This window comes from Aptenodytes patagonicus, chromosome 9, assembly GCF_965638725.1.
Source record: "Aptenodytes patagonicus chromosome 9, bAptPat1.pri.cur, whole genome shotgun sequence".
Taxonomy (NCBI): domain Eukaryota; kingdom Metazoa; phylum Chordata; class Aves; order Sphenisciformes; family Spheniscidae; genus Aptenodytes; species Aptenodytes patagonicus.
In genome coordinates this window covers 6,146,164-6,170,680 of record NC_134957.1, presented here as the reverse complement: position 1 = coordinate 6,170,680, position 24,517 = coordinate 6,146,164, and the positions used below count along the sequence as shown (strand labels likewise).

Genomic DNA, 24,517 nt, shown 5'->3' with positions numbered 1-24,517 from the left:
TTGCCTAGAATAGCTGTATGTATTGCTATTTGTTAGTTTCATATCCTTATATGTGTGTATACAAAACAATAGCTACTTCCCCATGCCAGAAGCACAGAAACAATAGCACCTGTATTTCTGAGAATTGCTGTTACAAGCAAAGCAAACAAGCCAGCAAAGCAAAGCACACCTCAGCCCAGCCAAGGCAAGTCCGGGCAAAGCCTGAGAACACCCGAGGTCTGTGCTGCAGCTTAGCACAAAGCCTCTGGCCTGTTCCAAGCAATGACAACACCGTATTTGTTGGGCTACTAGGCTACATGACAAAGAAGCAGCCCGAGTTAGTTACAGTTTCATTCTCTACTAGCACATCACAAACTAAAACCTTTCTCTTTTCTCTTTCACCACAGTAAGCTGAAACCTTTAGCTGCCTCTTTCACACTTACCTTTTTGCAAACTCAACCTTGATACGCCAACAGTCCTTCCTCCCCAAGCTGGTTCCTACATCTGCTATGCTTGTTTCGTTCACGCCCTTTGTGCTAATTTTCTTTACCTGTGGATGACTCCTGAAAGGTACCAAACAGTGAGATATCTGAACGCTGGAAAATGATAGTTGATCCCTCTTAATAATGAAGATGAAATGTATGTCTGCGTACCTTCCCTGCGTTCTTAAATGTTGAGTTTTGGGCAGAGGCAATAGGGCCGTGTCTGGTGTAGATGTTGAGCACTGAGCACACTAAGAGAAAAGTCTGGACTCAAGTAATTTGCGATAAGCATTTGTAAGTAATTCCAAATATTAAGTGTAACAGTGCTAACTCCTCCTGTGATTTTCAGCACCCATTTTTTCCTCCTTTTCCTTGATTGCTAATCAAATCGCATATAGAAATGCTTTCCTGATGAATCTCACTCAATCTATGGGCAGTCTCTCACATGTACTTCACTACCAAAACATGTAATTTGATCACTGTATGCCTATATAATATAACTCGTCTTTTCAGAAGCTTAAAAGAGTCTCTCTCTGTTTCAAAAGGCTAAATATCCCAGAAGGCTGTTAAGCGGACTTGTCCCTCAAGTCTTAAGAAATAAATGGAACGCTGATTTGATACAGATTTGAGCACAATTTAAATAACCATGGTATCCCATTTCATAAACTGTGTGCTGTCTAAGGCTTCTCTGTATTGATTTTCATGTTAGGGAACGTTATTGTGGGTTTTCGTAATTTTGCTGGTTTGTTTTTACTCGGGAAAAAAACAAAGAGGAAGAGAGAAGGGAGAAGAAAATAATTCTTGCTATACTTCTGAAACATTTTCCTTTTTTCATATGTTGTAGGCTTTCATGTATTTGTTCGAGCTCTCAAGTAATTTGTATGATAGATTAGACTGGGTCAGTGATTCTGAAAAAGTAAGATTTGAGGGAATAATGAGATGTACATGTGAACAGGATAGGGGACAAAAGCAGGCTGTTATTGCATTGCCGTGCCTGTACACTGACAATAATGCCTGTGATTGCAGTAATGGACCCAAATGAATAATAAGCCTTTTTTTGAGCAAGTTAAACTGTCAGCCTGTCCCTAAAATATGCCTCTGTCTGTCTTATTGGGTTAGCTGTAGCTCTTGAGAATCACCAGGTGCTATTTTTATGCTCTTACTGTGCAAGTAGAGATGTCACACCAGCTGGCTTTTTCCTGTTTGTAGCTCCGGTGCTTTGCCAAAGGTCAGTATGTGAAGATTTCTGCTTAACTTTGGAGTCTAATGTTTGATGCTGTACTAAGGTAAATTATCCATTTAAGCACTGTCTGAAATGAGTTGTCTTCTGTTCACAATGGTCTGATTTGAGTCATAGTATATAATAAATAATGAATGCAAAAGAGAGGTTGCAGTTCAGTCACAAATTATTATTTGCGGAATTACTGCTGACCTCTCACTAGCACTTAGAAGTGGCAAACCAGCTCTTGAAGGATTTAGGAGATTGCTTAACGAAGATTCATTTATTAAGATGTATGGCTGGCCAATATACTGGTCATTACATTGATCTTAGGACTGGATCAGAGTGTGAGCAACCTTTGTGTAACTGAGGAATGAAAAGGAGAAGTTAACTACTTTGAGCAGCTTTGGAGTCATTATTTTTTGGATTTGTCTACTCTTTGTATTAAGAGGTAGCTCATTCTTTCTTTCAGTCGTCTTTAACAGCTTTCCTTTCTTCTTTAAAGAAAAGATATTTTGTTATATGATATTTTTAAAAGCAGGATTTCGTATAATAGTGCAGTATGCTATTCCACAATTCAGTATTATGTTTTCATTACCTATTGTAAAGCCTACTGTAATTCCATCCACACAGGCATATATAGTCTGCTCCAAGCTTTGTGGTTTTGACAAATTATATAGGTATGTCAAAAGTATAAACACAGTAGAGAAGCAGAATGTCTAAAATATATTTTATTCATAGACACGGACCATTGTGTCACTAGATGTCACCTAATCAGGGAAGATAAATGTCTCTTTGAACTTAAGCAATTTATTGGTATAAATTAAGGTTGTGTTGTGCCCCACCCCCATTTCTATTTTCTCATTTGTTTTACTACCAAAAATCATCTAACTGGTAAGAGATAAATACATACGCATTGTTTAGGAATATTTTTTCTTTCTGCTACAGTCATTCTTGGTGTGCAGTCACCTTCTTTCACACCCTTTCTCCTCCCGGGAGAGACAGGGGAGTATGCTTGGTTTTGATGGAGCAACTTAAAAATATCTCCAGGTGTAACCCAGGTCCTGTAAACAAAGGAACCTGGGGTCTCCTGTGTGACCCTCGAGGGGCTTAGTACCCTCCTGATGCATTGCTGGAGCTCCAGCCTCATGGCTTCTGTTCCATGGTAACACTGCTTCTGCATCGTAGCATTTTTATTATGCATGGAAGAATCAATCTTCCTTGCGAAATACCCAAGGGTGAGGGAGTGTGCTTGTGTGGCAAACAGTGCTATACACGCCAGATTATAGCCACAATTCCAGCGTTGAAAGATTTTGTGTGATCTGTCTGTAGGGATTTACTGGGTTTATATATGACTAAAATACTACTGGCAAAGTAGTGACTAAAAGCAGTGGGTCTGTGTTTAGCTGTCAACGGCTGGAACCCCACTTCAGAGGGATGGGCATGAGCGTTGACCTGAAGAGTGACAAGCTTTGGATTTATTCTGATGGCAGAATAATACTATACAAATATGGTAATGTGGATTAAATATAGGGAAAGAGTGGGTTTGTTTTTTTTGTTGGTTTGGGGTTTTTTTTTAAATCATTTAAATGGAGTGATGTAAAGCCAAGATGAAGTATGTTTTGAATTTTGGATTTTCAGGATTTCTTCTGTTCCTGAGTTTTGCTTCAGTTTCATGCAGAAGCTCAATATTGTTGTTCAGTGGCTTCAGATGTATCTTCCTAGGGTCGGAAAATTGGATTTTGCCTGAATTTCCTTTCTGGTGAACTTAAATTAAAAAAACCCAAACAAACCAACCCACAAATAAAACAAAGAAACAAACAACCACCCCCCAAAAAACCATATGTCCAATGCTTTATTTTCGTGGATGGGAAAACAGCCATTGATTGTTTTACTCAAGTTTTAAGCTAGCTGGGATAACACAAATCGTTACACTTAAAATGTAAGTTGCAATAATTGAACCTTCTGCCTTTGGTAGGGGTATCTCAGTGGGAACCTTTGTCAGACGTTAACATGCACTGAGGAGACATTGACTGTTTTAACTTTCTGTTTCTGGAGTTAATTGTCTGGTCCTCTCTCACCTCTGTAAATCGATCATGTTTTCAGCTTTTTCTGCAAACATGCACACTTACAGCACTGGTGGAAGGTAAGGCAGCACATTGTGGAGTCTGTGCTGGATTTCCGAGGTGCAAAACGGACTCATTAGAGAGAAAATCTACCTTACGCTTTCTTGTCAAGCGACAAGTATCACAAGTATTTCAGTTGGAGTCTTCTAATTCACTGGCATCCCTTTGTTTGAAGAAAGCCGTAGCAGGGAGGCAAATGCACGTTGTCCCTGGCTGGGTGGTGTGGCATTCTGACCGTGGGAGAAGAACAGTCTGGAGGTGATGATCAGCCATCATTAACAGCAGAATTTGACCTTTTTATTTTTATTTTATTATTTTTCACGAGATGAGCATTTTGCAATTTAAGGCAAAATAACTCTCACAAATGACCTTTCACCTGGTAAGAGATCCTTTTAAAAGAGAAAAAGAAAATTCTATTTGCATGTTTTCATTAAGGTACAAGATTTCTGCCAACTGTGATTGAAAATATGTCTAAAATCAATTTGGTTTTCAATATTTTTCAGTCACTGAAACTATCAGAAAACCAAATTAATTAGTTTTTCTTACAGGGATTAAGAGTCTCGTCAAAATAGTTTAGAAGTCAAACTACATACAATAATATAATTATTTTGAATGTACAAAACATTAAAAACCTGAGGGCATGATGTCTTCAGCTGTCTGGAAATTAGCTGCATCCATTCTGGTTCCTGTTTCGGACTTAACCACAGTATCACTAAATACTTCCAGAAATTACCCCAGAACAAGCAAATTGTAAACAAATTTAAAAAGAGAGAGTTTATTTTTTTTCTGTTTGCTCTCTTGGGGGGATTATTTTTGTTTTGTAAAGGCTTTGAAATAGCTGAAGAACTGGTTAATCCATGTGCTGCTTGTGGCGAGATGAAAAAGAACACGGCGTAAATGAAAAAAAGCTGGTGTGAGAGCTAATGCGGTTTTCAAGAGCCTATTGAGTAAATCATACCCAGCAGCGTGACTCCACAGTGGCTTCATACATGCACTGGGGGGTGAATTAGTTCTTTGCCGCCGTACTCTTATCTGGGAGGCATCAAGGACTCTTGGCTGGCCTGTTGCTAAGGGAAGGTGAAGTACAAGGTTTTAGTAGAAGGTTTTCCACAGGTTGGCGTTTAAAATGAAGCAGAATGTTTGGGTACCTATGCAATAATTCAGTCTAAACTTATAGGTAAATTTGCTGGTACCACTTTCAGTGTCGCTATGTTTTAATACTTCGGTTGCTTATTTGAGAGTATTTGCAGCTGGAGCTGTAGCAGTGTGCTTGTAAGAGATGTAAGCTCGGACAAAATCAAACCTTTACAGATGGATGTGTTAGTCTGTGATATAATGCCTTTTGGCTGATTTTGATTTGCATTGATTTGCCTGTGTTTTTGTTTGATTACCTCTAGGCTGGCATTAGAAATGAGGGCTCTTCTGTTTGATCCCCCATTAGGCTTTTACCTAGATGTCCTATTGATACATGCCACTCGCTTCTCTGGCCTCCCACTGAATGCAGCTCCCTGCCTGCCTGCCCTTGGAACTTGAAAAATTAAATGAAAAAAAAACTGGAGTGGGCCTGAAGCTGAACAGAGCTCTGGTGTTCTGTTTGAGTTTCTGAAATGAATAACAATAAAACATTTCAGCATTCATTTGATATGATGAAACTTCATGAAACTTCTTTGCTAGCATTCCTGAAGAAGCTCTCTAATGCTGCTCTATAGCAGGGCTTTGGTTAAAATATTGGGAAAAATATTATGGCCATTTTCTGTGGAATGTTATTTCTTCTGATATTTTGATACAAGTTGTGTCAATATTGAATTGCAAGATTGATGTAGGAAAATCACTGAATACTTCTCTACTAATGTTTCCTTTGTGAAGGGAAACTTAAAATTTTAAATAATGTCCACTTTTCCTCTGAGGATGTCTGGTTTTGCCGGTCACAGCTTGTTGGGACTCAAGATTTAGCCCTGTTTTGTGTATCTTCAAATTGGTCTTAGATTATGAATCTGGATTTTATTTGGGCTTTTATCATGCACTTCACTCAAAAGTTATTTGGAGGGAGGTGGGGCTGCGGGAGAAGTACTTCAGGGAGCTTTGGATCAAGTCTGCCATATGTAGGTAATGCATCTGTCCGGGGTATGGTGGGTACTACCTTGAAGCATTTTAAAAGTCTGAGCAGATTGTAAGATTGACTTAAATGCTAAAAGGAACACCCATACTTCTTATCTAAATTCTGCATTGTATTGCAGAGCTGGTAAGTTGTCTGACGTGATAGATTTCAGGCTCCGTGCTCAGAGCTCCTCCCAAAGCTCAGACAGTTCTCGTGGAACGAGTGGCAAACACTGGCAGGAGCACTGCCGTCAATGCAACTTCAGAACAAGAAAAAGACATATATAAAAGTGATAGCAGATAATTGTAATGACTCAATCTTAAGCCTCATGAACGTGTAGAGCTTTTAAACAGGAACTTTGCCTGTCAAGGCAGTCCTTTCTTAGCTGTGGGTTTCTCAGCTCTAATTTGAAGATTTCCATTAATGAACTCGTCTGTTACTCACAGATGGAATATCTGGCAGTATGCATCTTCTGCAGTCACCAGTTTTTCAGTCTTGTTAGAGCAGATAAGATCATTATTGTTCTCTCACTTGCTCACAGAGGTTTAGTGTTAGATGATGTTGCTAATGGCATTTTTTAATCCATATGGCTCCATTGAAACAGACTGCATTAGCACTCACTTCAGTGAACACCCGCTAGTATTGGCCAAACTAGTCAGAAAACAGTTTTTATTGAGTCACTTTCTTTTGGGTTTGTGGTGTATTGTCTGGCTTTGATATGGTTTCAAGTGATGCTGTCTGTGCTTGTATTTATGTGCATTATTCTTATAAAATGCACATGCATAATTCCCTATTGCGGGCAATCTGTGATAGTTTATTGGAATGTAAATTCCTTTTTTGGTATATTTTGAGAGATCAGAGCTTTTTCTCTGGGGAGGCATGCTAGGTGGAGAACATGCAATGTAATTACAACTTGCCTAACAGTGTCCCTTCTGCCCAGGACTCCTGATTTCATTTTTGGATTTTGCCATTGACTTAGCCTAAACTTCAATCACAAGAATCAAGAGGGCATAGCCGTTTGTGCTTTGGTTTGTTGATTTGTAAACTGCTTTAATAACTGTCTTTTCGGTTATTCTAAAACTGAATTCATCTTTCTAAAGCCCATTCGGGTAAAGAATGATATATATGTGCAAAGTACTATTACGCTATAGGCTGTTTTTCAAATTTCTAGCATCTATTGTCAGTCTGTGGCAGCTATTGTACATTTGTATTGCTGGGAGGAGGAGATTTACTGAAATGCAAAACCCACGGGATGCAAAAATGCTTAACGTCTACCTAGCAAGTGTAAGACTGCATCACTGATAAGGAACTTTGCAGAGTTATGCCGATAGGGCGATGCACTTGTGGAGTGACAGGCAAATTATTGATTGGAGCCGGAGAGTCATCTTCTTGTAGTTGTTGTTTGTCTTCTCTTTCTTCTCTTTGTCCCTGGGGAGTCAGTTGGGAATTAGACTGTAGTCTGTACCAAGAGTGGATTTATAGTCTTCAACTGTGGGGAAAAAATGGGGTATATCTTTTGAGGCAGGGATGTAAACAATTACAGAAAATGAATTTGTTGGCTGGGGTTACGAGAGCCAGCACAAGGGCATATAACACAAGAGGAAATTATTTCCTCCCAGCTAGGGAAATGACTTCCACAGCTGCCTGATCTCTTTCATCAGAGACTCTCGGCATTAGTCATTATTTCTGTTATGAAATAAATGAACATATCATGGTCCTGAGTCTCAAAGGCAATTCTAGAGATGTCGGTGAAAGGGACAAAGTGTTGCTTTGGATCCCTTTTGTTTCACTGCTCGTGATGGCATTTAGTATCTTGCCACCTTGCTACACGAGCACTGACTGAAATCTGCACTGATTTTGATTGTGTTCATTTGAGATGTGGCAGTACATTCCTCTAGTAAATATATCCCTGTCTGTGCTTCAGATACCTGCAGCAACACAGCCCAAGTCTTTTGAACTTCTGGGAAGAGTCAGCTGGTGTGCTTCAGGCTGCTGCTTCAATTCTGGTTTCCCAGTAAATACTTTGAAACCAAAGCAATGCTGCCAGCCTTCTTTCAAACAATGAGCCTGCCTCAACAGTATAATATTATTCCACTGAATCTCAGACAAGCATTGGTTTTTTGGAGAGGGGGTGGTTGTTTTTCATAAGAAATTATTTTTTTGTTTTCGACACACTAGAATGAGATCAAAGTCACTTTAGTTTGTGTTCTGTGCAAAGGTCTGAATCCAGTGTTCTGGAAGTGAAGCTTCATCTCCTTGTGGCTTTGATTTCCCCCTTGCAAATACCATGTTTATGTGTTTTCTTTGTTAGGTATCTCAAAATGTTTAAATGTCTTATACATTACAGGTAGTATTTCTACTGCTGAGTGGACTACAACCAGTTCTGCAGCCATTTCTCCCCTTCCCACCACCCCTCCTGCATTCACCCAGCTTCTGCATAAAGGGATTTTTAAACAGTGTGGGCAATTAGCTATAACAGTAGCCACAGATATTTTTGATTCCTCAACACCATTATAAAACTGCCAGAAGACTGTAGATTAACTCCATTAAAGGCAATTGCTGAAGTTCATGACGTGCCTTGATTTCTGGCTACTAATGAAAATACATTTCAAAGTCTGTTGAAATGAAGCTGTTTAACAATAAGCATTTACCTTCCTCTAATTCTTCACCAAGAACCAATACAATTTTAAATAAAGTAGGATTCTTTTTAAAATGATGATTAGTCCCTGGTGTAAAGAAGGGTCCTGAAAGTCTTTAATTAGGCAACAACAAAAAGCACGAAATGAGCAAAGCTGATTCTGTAGATATCTGATGAGCATACTGAGATATAATTGAAGTACAGAAGCCTCTTGCTTCTAACAGTTTAAGTGCTTTGCACACCCACTGCATGCACTGAGTACAATAAAATGTTCTATCACACATTCTCTTCATCACACCCAATATATGATCCATACTCCTGCAATAATAGCAGGGGTAATTAATTCTGGCTTAAGTATTTAGAAAATTATTAAGTGCTGCAATTACGGGCTTTCAAAATGGCAGTATTTAGAAGCAAGAAGCTATTCTCTACACTCCCCCCCTCCCATATCTGAGTGCACTGAAAAACTTCAGTTCAGCAACATAAGGAAAAAGCCCCTGCAGGAGTGCATCTTAATGTAGTATTAACTGGGTAAAGGAAGAACATAGCTCAGGAACACAGAGGGTGCATTTGGAACAGGACAAATAATCTGAAATACAAGTTTGATGAATTCCCTTCGTCTCTGTGCTATGGTTGCTGCAGCACTTTTGCTTATATTGATCTGAACGGCATGGAAATTTTCTTTCATCTGTCATTTACATTCATTTTACCTCTTGCAATTGCCTCTGCCAGCTTACATGCTTGTTTTCTGGTGAATCTATTAATAGGATTTCCAGTACATCAAAAGAATTTCTTTTGTGCAAAGGTAGAATATACTATGCCTAAGGTGTAGGAGGGTTCCTAGCTTCAATTTTACCTACTAAAAGTTATTAATGAGTTCTGTGAAGTAAGAAAAAAATGAAAAGTATAATGCTAATTGCATGCTATAGATTTTCCTCCATTGCTTACTCATTTAGTTGGTGACTTGCAGAATAGAATATTTACACTGTAGCTTTCTTCTGATTGCAGTATGCCTCCTGAATTGACAGAAATAGGACCAAAGGTCAAATTAATTAAAATCAGTAGGAGAAAGAACATAATTAATGCTGCAAGTTTGTATTTACACGTTTTGCCTGGAAAATGTGTGAAGTGCATTTTGTTTTGTGCAAAGCACAGACACTGTATGCCAATGAAAATAAGAAAACACTAAGAAATATCTTAAAGGGTAGAATTAAATTGAATTCTTTAGTCGGGAAAATTTATGCATAACGATGGTTTTAGGGTGAGCAACCAGGGCAGTTACCATGGGTATTTGATAGTGTAATCGATACAGGAATGCAAGTCTATGTGCATGTGCGTGTAGCTGTGTGTGGAAGATACCCATGCCCATAGTGTCTCCCTGTTGCCCGCATGCCTTATGCCAGCTCTGCTGACATGAACGTTATTACCCTTCCACACACACATTTTTCCTGCTGGTTTATTTCAAAGGTCCTCCCTGGTTCTCAGATATCTACAGCAATTTGCCTTCTCCTGAGCAGTAAGAATGCAGTGTATACCCAAAGCCTTGCATTTGTTCTTGCATGACTGCATGTTACAAGGGATTTCTGCATTGTCACGCTTTTCTGGATCAGCTAGAGCAAGCAGTTGCCTTTCCTGATCATCTCCTTGGTGTCAGAATTGCAAAAGCATTGCAGATTTATAGGTTGCAAGTTCAGCGTGGCTTGTATGGAGAATAATATTTACCTCTGATTTAACTGAGCTTTACATGAAATTTGAATAATCCTGAAATAAAGATGGTAGCAGTGTTAATCTTCTGCGTGGCAGGTGAGGAAATAGAGGTACTCACTGAATGCGCTCAGGGAGTTGCAGAAGTGGCATTCACCGTGCCTTTGGCCTTCCCTCCCCAGCCCCTTTTATTTCTCAGCTCTTTGGGGCACTTTTACTTGGGCACCTTTCCAAAAATGTGGGGATTCGGGCTCAGGATTATGCTATTTATGAGTATGCAATAATGTTATTTTTGGTTTTATACAGTAAATGGCTGGGACTAAGTTGCTCTTAAGCAAAACATTGGTATGCTCAGTGCTGCTGACAGAGGCACTTGGTGGTCTGTGCGGACTACGCAGCCGGCGGTCCCGTGAGGAAGAGCTGGCCTTTGTGGCTCACTGGAAGTGCCCAGTCCTCACTTTTGCTGACTTCTCTACTGTTTCCCCTTGGCGCTTTATATATTTTTGCATTAGTGCCTTTCTGTTGACTCCTTGAGTTACTAAGTATACAACTTCACTTCTGTCTCGGTTTCTACTTACTGTGCATGGCTTGAGTTCACCTGTTTTCTCACTCACCTCAGTAACTGCTTGTCAGGAAAGCAACCCCAAGGTCACAGTTCTGTGCTTTATAAAGCCAGGTCCCTGGTGACAGATGCCTGAACCTCACAAAACCGGACCTTGACTTACAGCTCCCCTCCACAGCTGCACTCTCATTGTGATTTCAGAGCACAAATCCCATGGTTGTAGGTCGTAGCTGGGTTGGAATCGGGGCAGCTGCAGGCGCAGGGGTCTGACTGCGGGCAGGTCGCCTGCTCTCAGCGGCACACAGCAGCGCTCAGCTCGCTTTCAGAGGAAGCGCCTTTCCTCAGACTTCAGCTGGAGTCCCTCGATTCCCCTTGCCCAGAACTGCATTATTTCTTTATGCAAACTAGCATATGCTGCATTACTTCAGTAATTTGTATTGTATATTTTGCTCCGTGAAGAAAGATGAGTAAGTAATCTTAATAGTCCTAAAGAATGGCTGCACTGAATATGGAAATAAGCTAGAAAGATTTAAGGAACAAGGGAAGGCTAGTGGCTTTATATTTTGCTTTACTGAAATTACACAAGTGGTGAATTCTGAAAGACAGTTATATATTCTGATTATCTGAAAGGACAATTGCAGAGACATCGCTCTGTAGGAGCGAAGGATGGTATCAATGATACGATACAGCACTTCAATTTGTAAAAGTTTTCCCATTTACAAATAGGTATTTCAGACATCCATTTAAGAATGTGCTAGTAGCATGTAGCTCAACTCACTTTAGTAATTTTGAATATTTCATGTATTCTACTGTAAATAACAGCTAAAAATTTATTCATTATCACCCTGATAGCATAAGCTGTGAAAATAGTGATGCAAATGGGAGATTTCTGACTTTAATAAAATAAAATGTAATGCTTACCTTAAAACAACGAGGGGAGAAAAATGGATACTTAAAATATTTGAAATAAAACCAAAGTATTGCAACAGTGTTCACCGTGACATTTATCACATAGCATCCTTCCTATTTACAGTAACAGAAGATTGAAACAAAGCAAAGTGTACCAGTCAAAAATTCCTTTATTTCAGTATATGGAATAACTTCTCATATTGAGAGTAAAACTTCTATCTGGCAATTGGAGAGGCAATTTCAGGATACATGTTTTGACCCTGGAAGCTTTCATGGATTCTTCTCAGTGGTACCTCTTCTGGTGAAAGGTTTCTTGATCTAGCGAAGATTGTCTTGGACCACTGGAGTTCACTAAAGAGCGTAATGCTGAAAAACGTCTCCATGCTTAAATGCTAGATTTTTACTTTGTACAAAGCAAATACAGCATGAACTGCATCACTGCTTGTAAATTTTGGCCTGCAGCTTTATTTTACACAGGCCAGCAGGTTTTCTTTGTATTCTCTTGCCTCTTCCTTAACCATTTCACCTAAAGGTGGACTAATTATAATTGCCATGAGAATGTACTTTAGATAGGTGACCTCAGCTGGCAAACGCACTGTACACTTAAAATTAAGAATGGGTAATCTAAGTGGTTAAAGGATATTTGCTAAAGGCCAAAAAGATAAATGTTGCAAACAAATACTGATACAGAGAGCAGAAAAGAGAATGCTTTCACTGCACTCTCAGTAAGTCTTGAGTTTCCCGAGAGCCCATTTTGGGTGAAAGGGTAACTTTTTGTCTATTCTTTCTCTTCTCCAGAAAGAGCAAGATGCTTTTTTTGACAGCAGCATAAAATATATTAGTTTTATCCTTCCATTTTAACTATCATCAGTTCCCATTCTAGCTAATCAAACACTTGATATCGAACACTATAGATTTGCTGCTATAACAAATTAAATGCTGTTATAACAAAGGTCTGCTGTCATAACAAACGTAGTGAGATAGTGACATGCCAAAAAGCTGCTTTTCTACTCACTTTAAGAGGCCCTTCACTTTTAATTTATTTTTTTAATCTTTGTGTTGACTCTTCTGGGGGAGATATCGCAGAAAACCTGCTTCTTTACTATGTCAGGGTGCAGCAAGGGCTGGCTGCTCCCTGGGGACCGGGAGCAACGGGTGGTCTCCACGGCTTTTGAAGGCTACTGTGAATGATACCAAAATTGGTGGTAATGTAGTCTAGAAACCTTTGGATCAAAAAATATGGGGCTTTTTTCTAGAAGAAATTAAGGAGATCTGTCTTTCTTTCTTTCTCTTTATTCAAGAGGTACCTCAGCCTCTTCAGGTTCTAAGCTTATACTGCGGCCTTGCTCTCTGCCATAATTTGTCTACCTTTTTCTTTAACCATAGCGAAATGCGTTCGCATTCGACAACTACATATGTGAATATCAAACGTAAGGTTATTCCATGTCTGTATTGCACATAAACTGCTTGATAATCTTCCCATGCAAATATCCTATCCACACCTGCAGGAAAAAGTTCTGTGGAGCCAAGATTTATTTTATAGGGTGAAATACAACTAAAGTGATACACAACTACCTGTACTAGAGTATTTAAGAATACTCCTTGAGCATGTCTTACTATGTGTCTGTGTTTTTCTTCTGACTTCAGTACACTTTCAACCCAAAGAAGCAAAATGAGATAAAAGTCCCTTTTTCTGGGAAACACTAATAAGAATAGCTCCATTTATTGGTCAGAAATGATGAAGGCCCATTTTCAAGCCTCTTTAAGTGAATACTTGTGATGGCTTGTGAAGTTATACACATGTGTATTACTTCAGAAAGATTTGACCTTTAAATGAAAAACTGAATAGAAACAAATTGCAAATGGAAATTGAATCAGGTTCTTGAGATTTCTTCCAGGTCTCTATAGCTCTAATAACCTCTTCATGCTTGAACTTAATGGCTTAGCCTTGACTGCTACGATGCAAAAGTAGGGGCTGGAGGTCAGTGAGTAATTCACTGGAAGAACATTTATTATTCCATAAATCTATACCTTACTCATGAAGAAAGATGAAATCTATTTATCTGAGCTACAACTGAAATGTATAAATTAACAGAATGAAATTAGAGCTAGAGTGCTATGTACGTTTACAAAAGTATAAATTCTGCTCTATTTCAGTATTAACACAAAGAAAATACTAGTTAAGCAATAGTGTTGCTTTTAAAAGAAATAGTCACAACTGTAATAACACCCGATCAGTATTTCTGCTGAAGAAGATCCACATTGTTGGACCAGCGATCAGAAGTGATGTCAAATATTACCAAAATGTTTCTGTATTATTGTTTATTATTATGTTCTTTTAACTAAAATGGCTGTGCCTATCAGAAATCAAGCATTCAAGATAATAACATCACAGATGATAACCTGGAAAGTGAAGAACACATTAAAAAAAAAATCAGAATTGAGACTTTCCTATTTCTCAATCTTAGCAACAGCACAGCCATAGTGCAACTTTCATGTGTAATTTTTATTTAATCATATGTCAAATTGAAGACTTACATGAATTAAACTTTAAAAAGCATGCTTTCAGCTATCATTTTGACATCTAGTTAGCATGCAATAACTGCCTTTCAAAAGCTAAATAAAATGTTTGACATGCTTTAAATGTTATTTTCAGTTTTATTTGCTTTTTTATTTCAGTTCTTTGTTGTTATTTCAAGAAGCTCAGAAAGTACAATTTAATTGTTAAATGTTGCTGGGAAATGTCATATGAGATTTACTCTTTGGTACAACGAGGATTAGAGTCTGAAAATAAATACGCGTTGAGGTTGTTAATCAGAAATTTGTGAAGTTCCAGGTTTATAGCGTTTTTGTTCAGCGATGATTTGGCTAATGAGTTTGTTCCATGACCTCTGTGCCGCAAGAGGAAGATGGGAGTATCGGCTTAGCTTGTAGTTACTTCAGTGAAAAATGGCATCAGTGAAAATTTGCTTCTTAAAGCAGGTGGTGTTAAAAAACTGTTGCTTACCCACATGAAAAAGGGTTTCACAAAATTATTCTTTTGCAATAGCTAATAAGTGAAAATATCATATATTTCAGTTAGCAGGTGCAGTTTTACATGCCTGCAAGAAATGCCTGTAGGGGCATGTAAGTATGATTTTAATAAGGCACCCTGAGTAAGTGAGTGTAGTAGAGTTACAAGATAGTCTTGCAAGACTTGAGCCAACTCTTTGTGTCAGTGAATCCAACTACAAGATCTGACAATTTTAAGTAATTTCCATTTGAGCAGGTAAAGGGGCACCGTCTCTTCCACTGTTTTGCTGTAGAGGTAGTAATTCTTTCATTGAAAAACTACAGAACTGTCTAGGATAATCATCCATATTGAATTTGTATTTGTCTGGGCAGTCAACTAAGCTTTTATTTGCCTTTATGAAATTAATAGATTATGCTTCCTGCATCTAAATAAATTAATAAAGTGGGAGGAGTTATTTAAATCAATAATAAGTGAAAGCCTAAAACTATTTACATATCTCATACCACTATGGAAGGGTTAGATCATTAATCACAGTGAGGAAAGGTAGAAGTATTTATCAAAGCTTTCTCTTCTTTAGAAGGAAGCCCGATGCTGTATTTTCCATTAGTAATTAGTAAGGATGTAAGATACCAGTTATTAATGTTAATGATATTAAATCAGGAGGACGAGATAAATTTATAACAAGAATGTCAAAAGGATTATATTGGATTTCTGAAGTTTTAAATATCTGAAAATGTAATGTTTTGCCAATATTTAGAAGGGTAAATATGGTAAACTGGGAAAACAGTAGGTCTGTTTGAATGAACAAACATATAGAAAATCAGAAGCTGAAGGGGATGCAATCAATAAAGATAGGACAGTAATTGATACAGCTGAATTTGTTCAGTAAAAAGAAGGGCTTGTTCAACAAGCTTGATCTGTATGAGATGACAATTAAGGCTAATAGTATTGGCAATAGTTGGGGGCGTTCCTTTTTCATGTGAGGTGGGGAAAATACTGATTTTAATGACCGCTAAGCTTGGACTGATCAAATCAACTGGATATTGTCACTCTGACACACACTACCTCTCCCCTTTCCCTCCAGTAGACGGGCCCTTCATTTCGCTCTTTTAAAAAAAAACAGTCCTGTGCAGGATCACTGCAAGCCATATTGAAGAAATTCAAAAAACCCCAACTGCTAAATCATAAAAGGTGACTACAATAGTGATTCGTTATTAGTGAACTGTTTCTAGTTGTGTGTAATAACGGTGACCAAGAGCGTTCAGCATCTTTATAGATGCTGAAAAGGAAATACAGATCATTGCTGGCAAAAATTTAGAAGTTATTCTAATTTGAGTGAAAAATGATAATGAACTATATTATGTGTTTTGTCCATTACGAAATAATCAAGATAACATAGTAAGATCTTAGATTTAATGCTCTGAGCTGCAAAAAGTACGTGAAATACAGACTTATAAAAAAATTGATAGAAACTCTTTGGGCCATAATAGCTATGCTGTACACTACTAAGTTTAGGGAAAGAAAAAATAAAAATACTGGCTTTTCTTTCTTGAGTTTCAACACAAAGACATGTTTCCCACTGGGTTTGTGGTTGGATCCTTTTAAGCTGTTTGTTTTCATGTTATTTTGAGAATTTTACATTGATAGTAGCTGGGTCCTGTGTATCTCTACCAGAGCATATGGAACAAAAGATTGTAGTTTTGGAACAAAAGGTGATAGTTAAGTATAAAAAGATTTGAGCTGGAAATTATAGTTTGATTAGGGATTTTCTTTAGCAACCGAGAAGCAGCAGTGGTCATAACTGACCACTGAAGATAGTTGCCTGGTTATTTAAGGCATGCATTTTCATACCTTCCTAGCATTTGAAAGACATAAGCAACTGAGAAAATGAATATTAGTAGCAAAACTAGAGTTTAAAGTTAAAAAATATTTTTGTCTACTTCTTTATTCACTGGCTGCTAGTAGTGGAGAAGAACGTTGAAGTAGTCCTATTCTTTTACTTTCATGCTGTCTTACAGCATCTCCCAAATAAGGTCTGTTTTAAATCAGAATTATCATCTAAATAATATAATTAATTCAACATAAATTAAACAGTAATATTTTTTCTTTATGATATCCTTTTAAAAGGATATTAATTTGCTTCAATGAAGATAATAAGGTTAATAGTTTAATGTTCCTCAGTTCATATCTGCTGCTTTTTCTATTACCTTTTTTCAGTTTTTGATTATAAATTGGCTAACCCCTGGTGCATAATTCCAGAAATCATCCCTTCAATGTATCCAAAGCTATTTACTTAGACTCATCTTTTATTATTCCCACTGCCACAGTCTAATTATTGTAGTGAAAGATTGAACACAGAATACTTTGGGGCTTTGATCAGTCTTCATATAAATTTCAATAATGAGAGTAAAAGGTTTGCGGTTTTCTGAGATAATTTGATCCCTTCAGACACACACTGCTATTACAAAATGCAGTTCTTTTTTGGATGCCGTATGAGATCTCTGACAGAATTTGTGTCTGGGTTCATGACATCTCTGGAAGCAAAATTCTTTTTTCCTACTAATAAATAGTAATATAATATTGTTAAATATGTCAGAGAAACTATATACTACTGTACATTTTTCCTTAAATTTTCACTTCATTTTCCCCTATCAGTCTAATTGTCTGTATTACAAGTTCCTACATCAGCGTTTTCAGAATCCACTAAGAATACATAATGGGTTTGCTTGCGTTTCTCTCTTTTTGAAAAAATATACTGTCAGTCAAATAAATAAAACAAACCATAATCCTTGTTATTCTATTACTATTGGTGCTAACTCCCTTTGGGGATAAATAGAAAAGCAGCTGGAGTCTGAGGATATTTTGTAATCTTATAAATTGAAATTTAAATGCCTCAAGGAGGAAATTTCCAAAATAATTGTGACAGAAGATAAGTCCCAGCTTTTGGCAAAATTTTATTAGAATTACTTGTTCCAGATCATTTTCCGATGCCTGCATGAATTAAGAAAATGGCAGCACTGCCATGCAGAGCAATAGCTGGGTTTTTTTTCATCTTGATAAATTCTTCTGAAAGCGCTCTGTCATCAGCGTTATCAGGTGTGACATACTCAGGGACACTATCAAATTAAAAATCATGAGCCTTTAGCTGATGCCAGTTTATTTTAAATCCTATGTTTTTGTCTTTCCTACTAATAACATCTCAATTTGTTTAACTAAGTATTTAAAATTTTTTACTGAACATGAGGGTTAGTGAGATTTTTAACGTTGTTTGGGGTATGGCTTTTGTTTTTTCTCACTGGGCTAGGCAGTTAAAAAAAGACTTGATGACTTTCTGGTCTCCTTTACTGTCATCTGCTGAAGAACTTTTGCTGTATTTTGACGACAAACCATGAACAGAAATATTCATCTGTTTAAACTTAGTGAATCCCAGTTGCACATAATAGCATTCCTTTGGGAATTGCATTCCCAGCCATTTGCAAAAGCTAATACTGGTATCTAACGCTAAAACTTGGGCTAATAAGGTTTTAAGAATACTTTATTCTTAAGATCCACTGGTAGCTTGGAGATGAGAAGATACAACATAACATGAGTGCCAAACAGCACATGCGCGACGCGAGACAGCATGAAGGCAATGTAAACCTCACAAAATGCGCATAGTTTTTACAGTTTATGCAATGAAGGTTGATTTTTCATAGATACTGTGAATAGCAGACTCATTTAAGACCAAAAAATAGCATATTCCATTTCCATATTCCGTCGCTATATGGCTATGCAAGCTCAGTGCAGTTTTGTATACAGGGAGTAAATCAGAAACATTGCAGGATTATTTTCACTGGCTCAACTCCATAAAACTTCAGTTATTCGGGCTTTCAGATAAGGGTCGACTGAGACTGCTGGTATGAATAGGGCTCTGAGGGGCAATTGACAGTAGAATAGGCTAAGCCGTATCAGTAATTTCTGTGGATCCATCTGTTTTTTGGACTGTGCAGAGACACCCCATGTATCTCTACCTGTCTGTGGTGGGAAAAGCATCAGACAGCCGGTGGGAGGAGCAGGACCACTGTCCCAGCCAGCCTTCCAGAGAGCCCTGGGAACAGCTGCAGGCAGCTCGCTAGAGAGTTAAATAATGAGATTCTCCTGGTGACATAAAAAATGCATGCGACGGGGTGTGGGGGTGTTAGCTGTGAACCTTTCACCATCTGATTTTTTTTCCAGTGGGCTCTAAGACTTCTCCTGCAGTCACAGGAGGGTTCTCTTCTCCCCTCCATGCTGTGTGATAGGAAGTCATTCTGTGTTCAGGTTTTCAGAGCTCCTCAACTGATGTCTTGGCTTGATCTGTTCCAATTTTTCTGAGAGATCTGCCTAATGAGGGAGAATCTAAAATTTGCAAATTTGGTAAACAGGAAAGCAGGACTGGAAGGCTGAGTGTACTTGATAACAAACAGACAAAATCATCTGGAAAAACAGAATGGCAGGAAGAATGAATGCAAAGTGCCGCACTTAGGCTCCGGCAATCAATGGCAATAACCAGAAAGGGGACAACTAGCAAAAGATCATTAGAAAAGGAGCTGGGCATTATGGTGGTTGGCAAGGAAAATGTGTTACGCTGCCATGAAAAAGGCAAAGCAGTAGTGGAGCCTGCGGAGATGTGAAATGATCCTTCTGCTCTACTCCACGCTTTAAAGATCTCAGCTGAAGCTGTGTAATGAGTTTTGAGCAGTTCACAGAGAAGCATGTGTGAGCACGTGTGCAGGGGGGAGCAGTAAGAGATATCAGAAGGCACACGACAGATTGAAATAATAAGGTCTGTTTATTCTGAAGTAGACTAAAGTGCCAAATGCCAGAAAGATGAGTGGGAATAACCAGACCATGATGGATGAGACTGAAGAAGTGATTTATTTTGTAACAAGAAAGAGGCAGGTTAGACATTAGAAGAAAACTTCTCCATTAGCAGTAGTGAAGCGCTACAACAGATTTTCTGGGAAAGCTGTGAATTTCTTACTGGTAGCTTTTAAGAAGAGTTTTCACTCACATCTGTCAGGAATTGCATAGGTAAAGTTGATCTTGCCATTTTCTTGGCTGTACCACACTGTACAGCAGCTGTCTGTGGGCACATGTAATAGTGTCACAGTGATAAAAAGAGATTTTGAAAAATAGAAGAACTTAACTTTTTAGCAAAAACTTAATATTATCGATGGTGTTCAACACCATCACCTGTAGGAACCAAATATCTAGGGACCTCTTGACAACATCTGCTGTATTATAAACAAGGTATATACTTTTTTTGCATAATTGCATCAAAAATCTGATCTCTAGCATTACTAATCTCAGCAATTCTGGAACTGGAAAGTTTTGCATTGCTTTTCAAATGGAATTTTGAGTAACATCAGGCTAAGAACATTTTAAATTGTTATTTTGGGGGGTTTTTTTGAATCTTCATGTTTCATGTTTCCAAAACACATGGAAATAAGATGCATGGAAATAAGCAGGACAGCTGCTTATTTCTTTGTTCATATTTTCTTTTAATACTGGGACAGATTTAAATTTCAGTTATTCAACTCCTAAATCAGGCAGAGTCACTTGGGTAGTGAAAATGTTGTCCTATGCCTGATGCATCAGGTGCTTCATTCACCCGGCCCTTCCTTCAGTAGCTGTGCTGTGACGCTTTCCTTCCTCAGCCCTCTGTTTCCCAGCTTCCAGCCTTTTACAGCTAAGATACAGGTCTGTGGTATAACAGAAATCAAAGGGGTCGTAATGAAATGTCTGAAGGAGAGTCGTGGAATCGACTTTTAATTCATTAGTTTAATGGCTGTGCAAAATCTATTAAAATTGTTTTCAATACATAAGGCTTGTTATTGTTTGTTCTTTCTCTGCCTTAGAAGAATCCAACAACATTAGAAGTGTGTCACATTTTTAGGCCCAAAAGTGTGGAACAGCTTTTAATGGGAAAGAAAATGTTTTTTGAAAACTAGAAAACTGAGCAGTGAAATAAATTGAGCCTCAAAAAGTGATTGAAATCTCCAAGTCAATATACAACAGGCATCCAAAGACTTGTGAAGTCTGACAGAATCTTTTTAGTTTGAGGTGTCTTTCATTTTGCATCAGGGCTTACATTTTTAAAAAATAGAAGAAAGCAGTGCTGTCAGGTGAAGCGGGTTTGAAAGCAGGCTGCCTGTTCATGAGAGCCTGAAATTGTGCACAACTCTAGATAATGCGTCTTCAGCAGATAACTGAAATAATACATTTCCTAAATTGGTTGCATTAAGCAATTACTGATACTGTAGTGGAAACCATATAATTTTCTTCCTTCCTTGTAGCCTCAGCGCCGTGTCACGTTTCACCTACCAGATGGCTCCCAGGAAAGCTGCAGTGACAGTGGGCTTGGAGAGCATGAACCCACGAGCGGTGCTAGCACATCGCACCCTCTGCCCCTCGGCTTCCCCCAGGAAGAGTACTATGAGCAAGCTTCACCCAACAGCCGGACGGAAGGAGACGGCAACTCAGACCCGGAGTCCAGTAAGTGATGAACTCTGGTCATCTTAGTTGTTAAATCATTTGAGTATCAAAAGTGGGCTTCTTTTTCAGGCAATTATTAAGACTGAATGTTGATTTTAATGTGGTCAAAGAAGCCCTATATTTCTAAAAATGCGAAGTCTGGCCATTGGAAGTAAAACACTCTTGAGCTGTAAAGAGTTTATGGATTACCTAGTATTTTTATAGATCTGCTGTGCTGTACGCAGAGGGGCTTTCTGATGAGGTTAACATTGCCCTTACTGTCATAAATACCGCTCTGAGGGAGTTTACACTTTTTCATGTGTTTCCCGACCCAACGCTACTGCGCGTTGTAGTTTGTTTTGACAGGAAGAACTTCTGGATGATGAGTAGGGCTGTGAAGACACTGCAGTCTCCAGAAATAAGGGTTTCTTGATTTGTCTTTTGAAAGCAACTATGGCATGTAGTGATAATCTCAAAAGAGTTTGTCATCTTACTTCTGCTGTTACCACTGGCTTATGATATTGAAAACAGGCAAAATCAAGATGAGCTCAGGACCACACTAGAGCTATGGATACTGGTATTGCTTTCTCTGCCATGATGTGATAGCCAGTTAGAGACTCCCCCGTACTTTAGTCAACTGTTAATTGTCCAGGGGCTCTTTATCTGGATTAAATTGAACCGTGCCATTGATAAAGAGACACCTGAATGTGTGCAAGCCTCTAAGGCCTTGTTAGCGGCCTAATAAGTGATTTGAAAATACATCTGTTCTGGGCAAAACTTGGCCCGAAAGGTGTATTTCAGCTGCTTTAGTGTATCATGAAGAATGAATTAGTAAGTCCTATGCACTTGAAATAGCTCTGTGAGAAGGTAGTTACATCTCTGCACTGGCAAATACAGCATCAAGCAGAGAGCATTACCTCCGACTCCGAGCTGGCTCTGACAAATTCAGCCTGGCTTTTGGAAATCACACTGCTGCCTCCGCCTTCTGCTGCCCGAGACTGGAGTCTGAGGGGCTTGTCTGCAGGGATGAGGTCCGTTCTCACTTTTTCTGTTAGTTCATAAACTATTAACTGGGGATCCTCGGTTTCAGACTTTTTAAACTTTGTGAAGTTATATGGTTCCTGAAATAATGCCAGAATTTTATTTTTTCGGAGCTGACAGACAGCTGACAAGAGCCATCAGAACTTTTGGATGTTGTGTTGAAAACATTATTTATCATTTGCTTTTTTTGTGTTTATATATTTGAGGCTGTAATATACCCTTAAGAATATTCTAGGCAGTCAAACTGAGTTCTTCACGGAATGAGGCTTTAAGGGCCTACAAATATACCCCAAAAGAAAGAAAACTTCAAGTTATATATTATATTTGCTGCTTTTGCTATGCATACTCGTGATCTGAACTTGCTTTCGAGCTCCCTTCTCCTTTTGTTGTTGGTAACTGATATTTATGCTCTGCTGAAGCGAGCAGGATGTACATGAAATCAGTATTTGGGTCCTTCCATGCAGAGAGCATGGGACAGGACCTGGTGTATGAGGAGTTGTTAGAACAGGCATGTGGATCCTGTCTTGCCGTTTACAAAGAGGCTTAGGTTTTGGACTTAACCAGTGCTTTTTGAGACCAGTTTTTGCAATTTCAGAAGAAATATGGATCATGACTCTTCTAGAATGTTGCCCTAAAAGTAATACAGCTTTGACATCTGAATATCATTGACACAGGTCACTGTGCGGAGACTAAGCAAGCATCTGATGTCTTTTCAAGTGTGAAGTTGAAGAAAGTTTAATCACCTGTCTAATTACCCGACAGTTCAGTTTTCAACTTGAAATCACAGTTTAATTAGCATTTATGTTACGTGAAAATTTTTTCTCCTTCTAACCTGTATCTTATTGAAATAGCTTAATTGACACTGTATAGCATGATGCTTACAGTGCAAAAAGCGGTTTGCAGTCCTTTTTAGTGTTTTATGCTTATAATAACAGCAGCATCTAGTAGCATAAAAAAAGCAGATATAAGTAGATGTCTGTTCTGTGCTCTCATACATCTAAGTAAAAAAGAAGAGGAAGACCCACAGCACATTTTTATTCAGTATGCTGCTGCAAAGTGTCTTACTGTAGGTAAGAGCAACCAAAATATCGTGTGCTGATCTATGAAAGTGTTCAGCCTGAGGTTCATTTCGTTCACTTGTGCATGTGTGACACACTTAGTCAATAGTGAAATAGTGAAAACCGTTCTGAATTGATAGTTTCCTCTACAAACATGCTGCTAGGTTTTTGATTGTTTTTTTCATCTAATTTGGAGTGGCATAATATTTTCAAAGTATTTCTATTCTTGTTTCATGGACCAAAATGTTGTTAATGAGAAAAGAGAAAGGAATATACAGTCAGATAATCTGAGTGGATACCAGAATTCATACAGCAGACTAAGCATGACCTTCATTCTGTCTCAAGATCTTTAATATCTGACCTATCTTAATCTGAAACATTGTCTAAAACATTAAGCCTGATTAATCATCTGATGGTGATTTAGTTCAACTTTGCCTACCAAGGAGACATAGACTTGGGATGAAACAACTTCAATAATGTCTAGAGCCTACTGAGACGTTAAGTGGCTTATGAAAGCTGATGACAGATGCCACATCACACAGGGATATATTCAGAAATGTTTTCTCCCAGTTGTTTTTCCTGAATACAGTTCTTAGGTTTTATTTGTTTCTCTAATATTGGAAATTACTGTATTTTGGAACTTTCCATTTATTAGCAATAGCAAACCATTTATTACAAAATACTGAAAAGATGGGCATAACTTAAAATAGCAGAAGCTGAAAAATATTGGTGAGAGGAAGCCTTACAAATTCACATCCAATATAGGACTGAAGCAAGGGGGAAAGAATAACCGTAAGAATACAGTGGTTAGAAAACTATGAGCAATTTATACGTACACCTTTAAAATTAATTGACTGTACTAATTAAAATTAGCAATAGGCTATTTAAAATGATTTGTCTTCTCTTACTTTAGTTGCCTCCTCAAAAAAAGCATAATGTGCAGTGTGGTAGATGTGTCATAAGGAAGAGATGCCAATAAATTGCCGCACTAAGTAAATAGTAATATAAAAATGCATGTAGGTTTGTAGAGAACGTTATCCTTAAGTAACAGCACTAATGTACGTGGTATTCATATATTTTCTGCTCATAAATTGCTCAAACTAATAAGGATGCTCCAATAACTCCCTATGCTAAGGATTTTAACCATACCACCTTTTTTTTTTTCTTTTCTTCCCCCCCCCCGTATTGCATTC

The 24,517-nt window shown here is 38.2% G+C and overlaps 1 protein-coding gene across 3 annotated transcripts in view; it reads left to right on the top strand.

Moving 5' to 3' along the window:
* PCDH11X (protocadherin 11 X-linked) overlaps window positions 1–24,517 on the top strand; it is a 525,749-nt gene that overhangs the window by 360,891 nt on the left and 140,341 nt on the right. For all 3 annotated transcript variants that reach the window (XM_076347004.1, XM_076347002.1, XM_076347003.1), the window contains one exon: window positions 21,048–21,246. In XM_076347004.1, coding sequence (XP_076203119.1) covers window positions 21,048–21,246 — 199 coding nt within the window. The remainder of the gene's footprint in view (window positions 1–21,047; window positions 21,247–24,517) is intronic.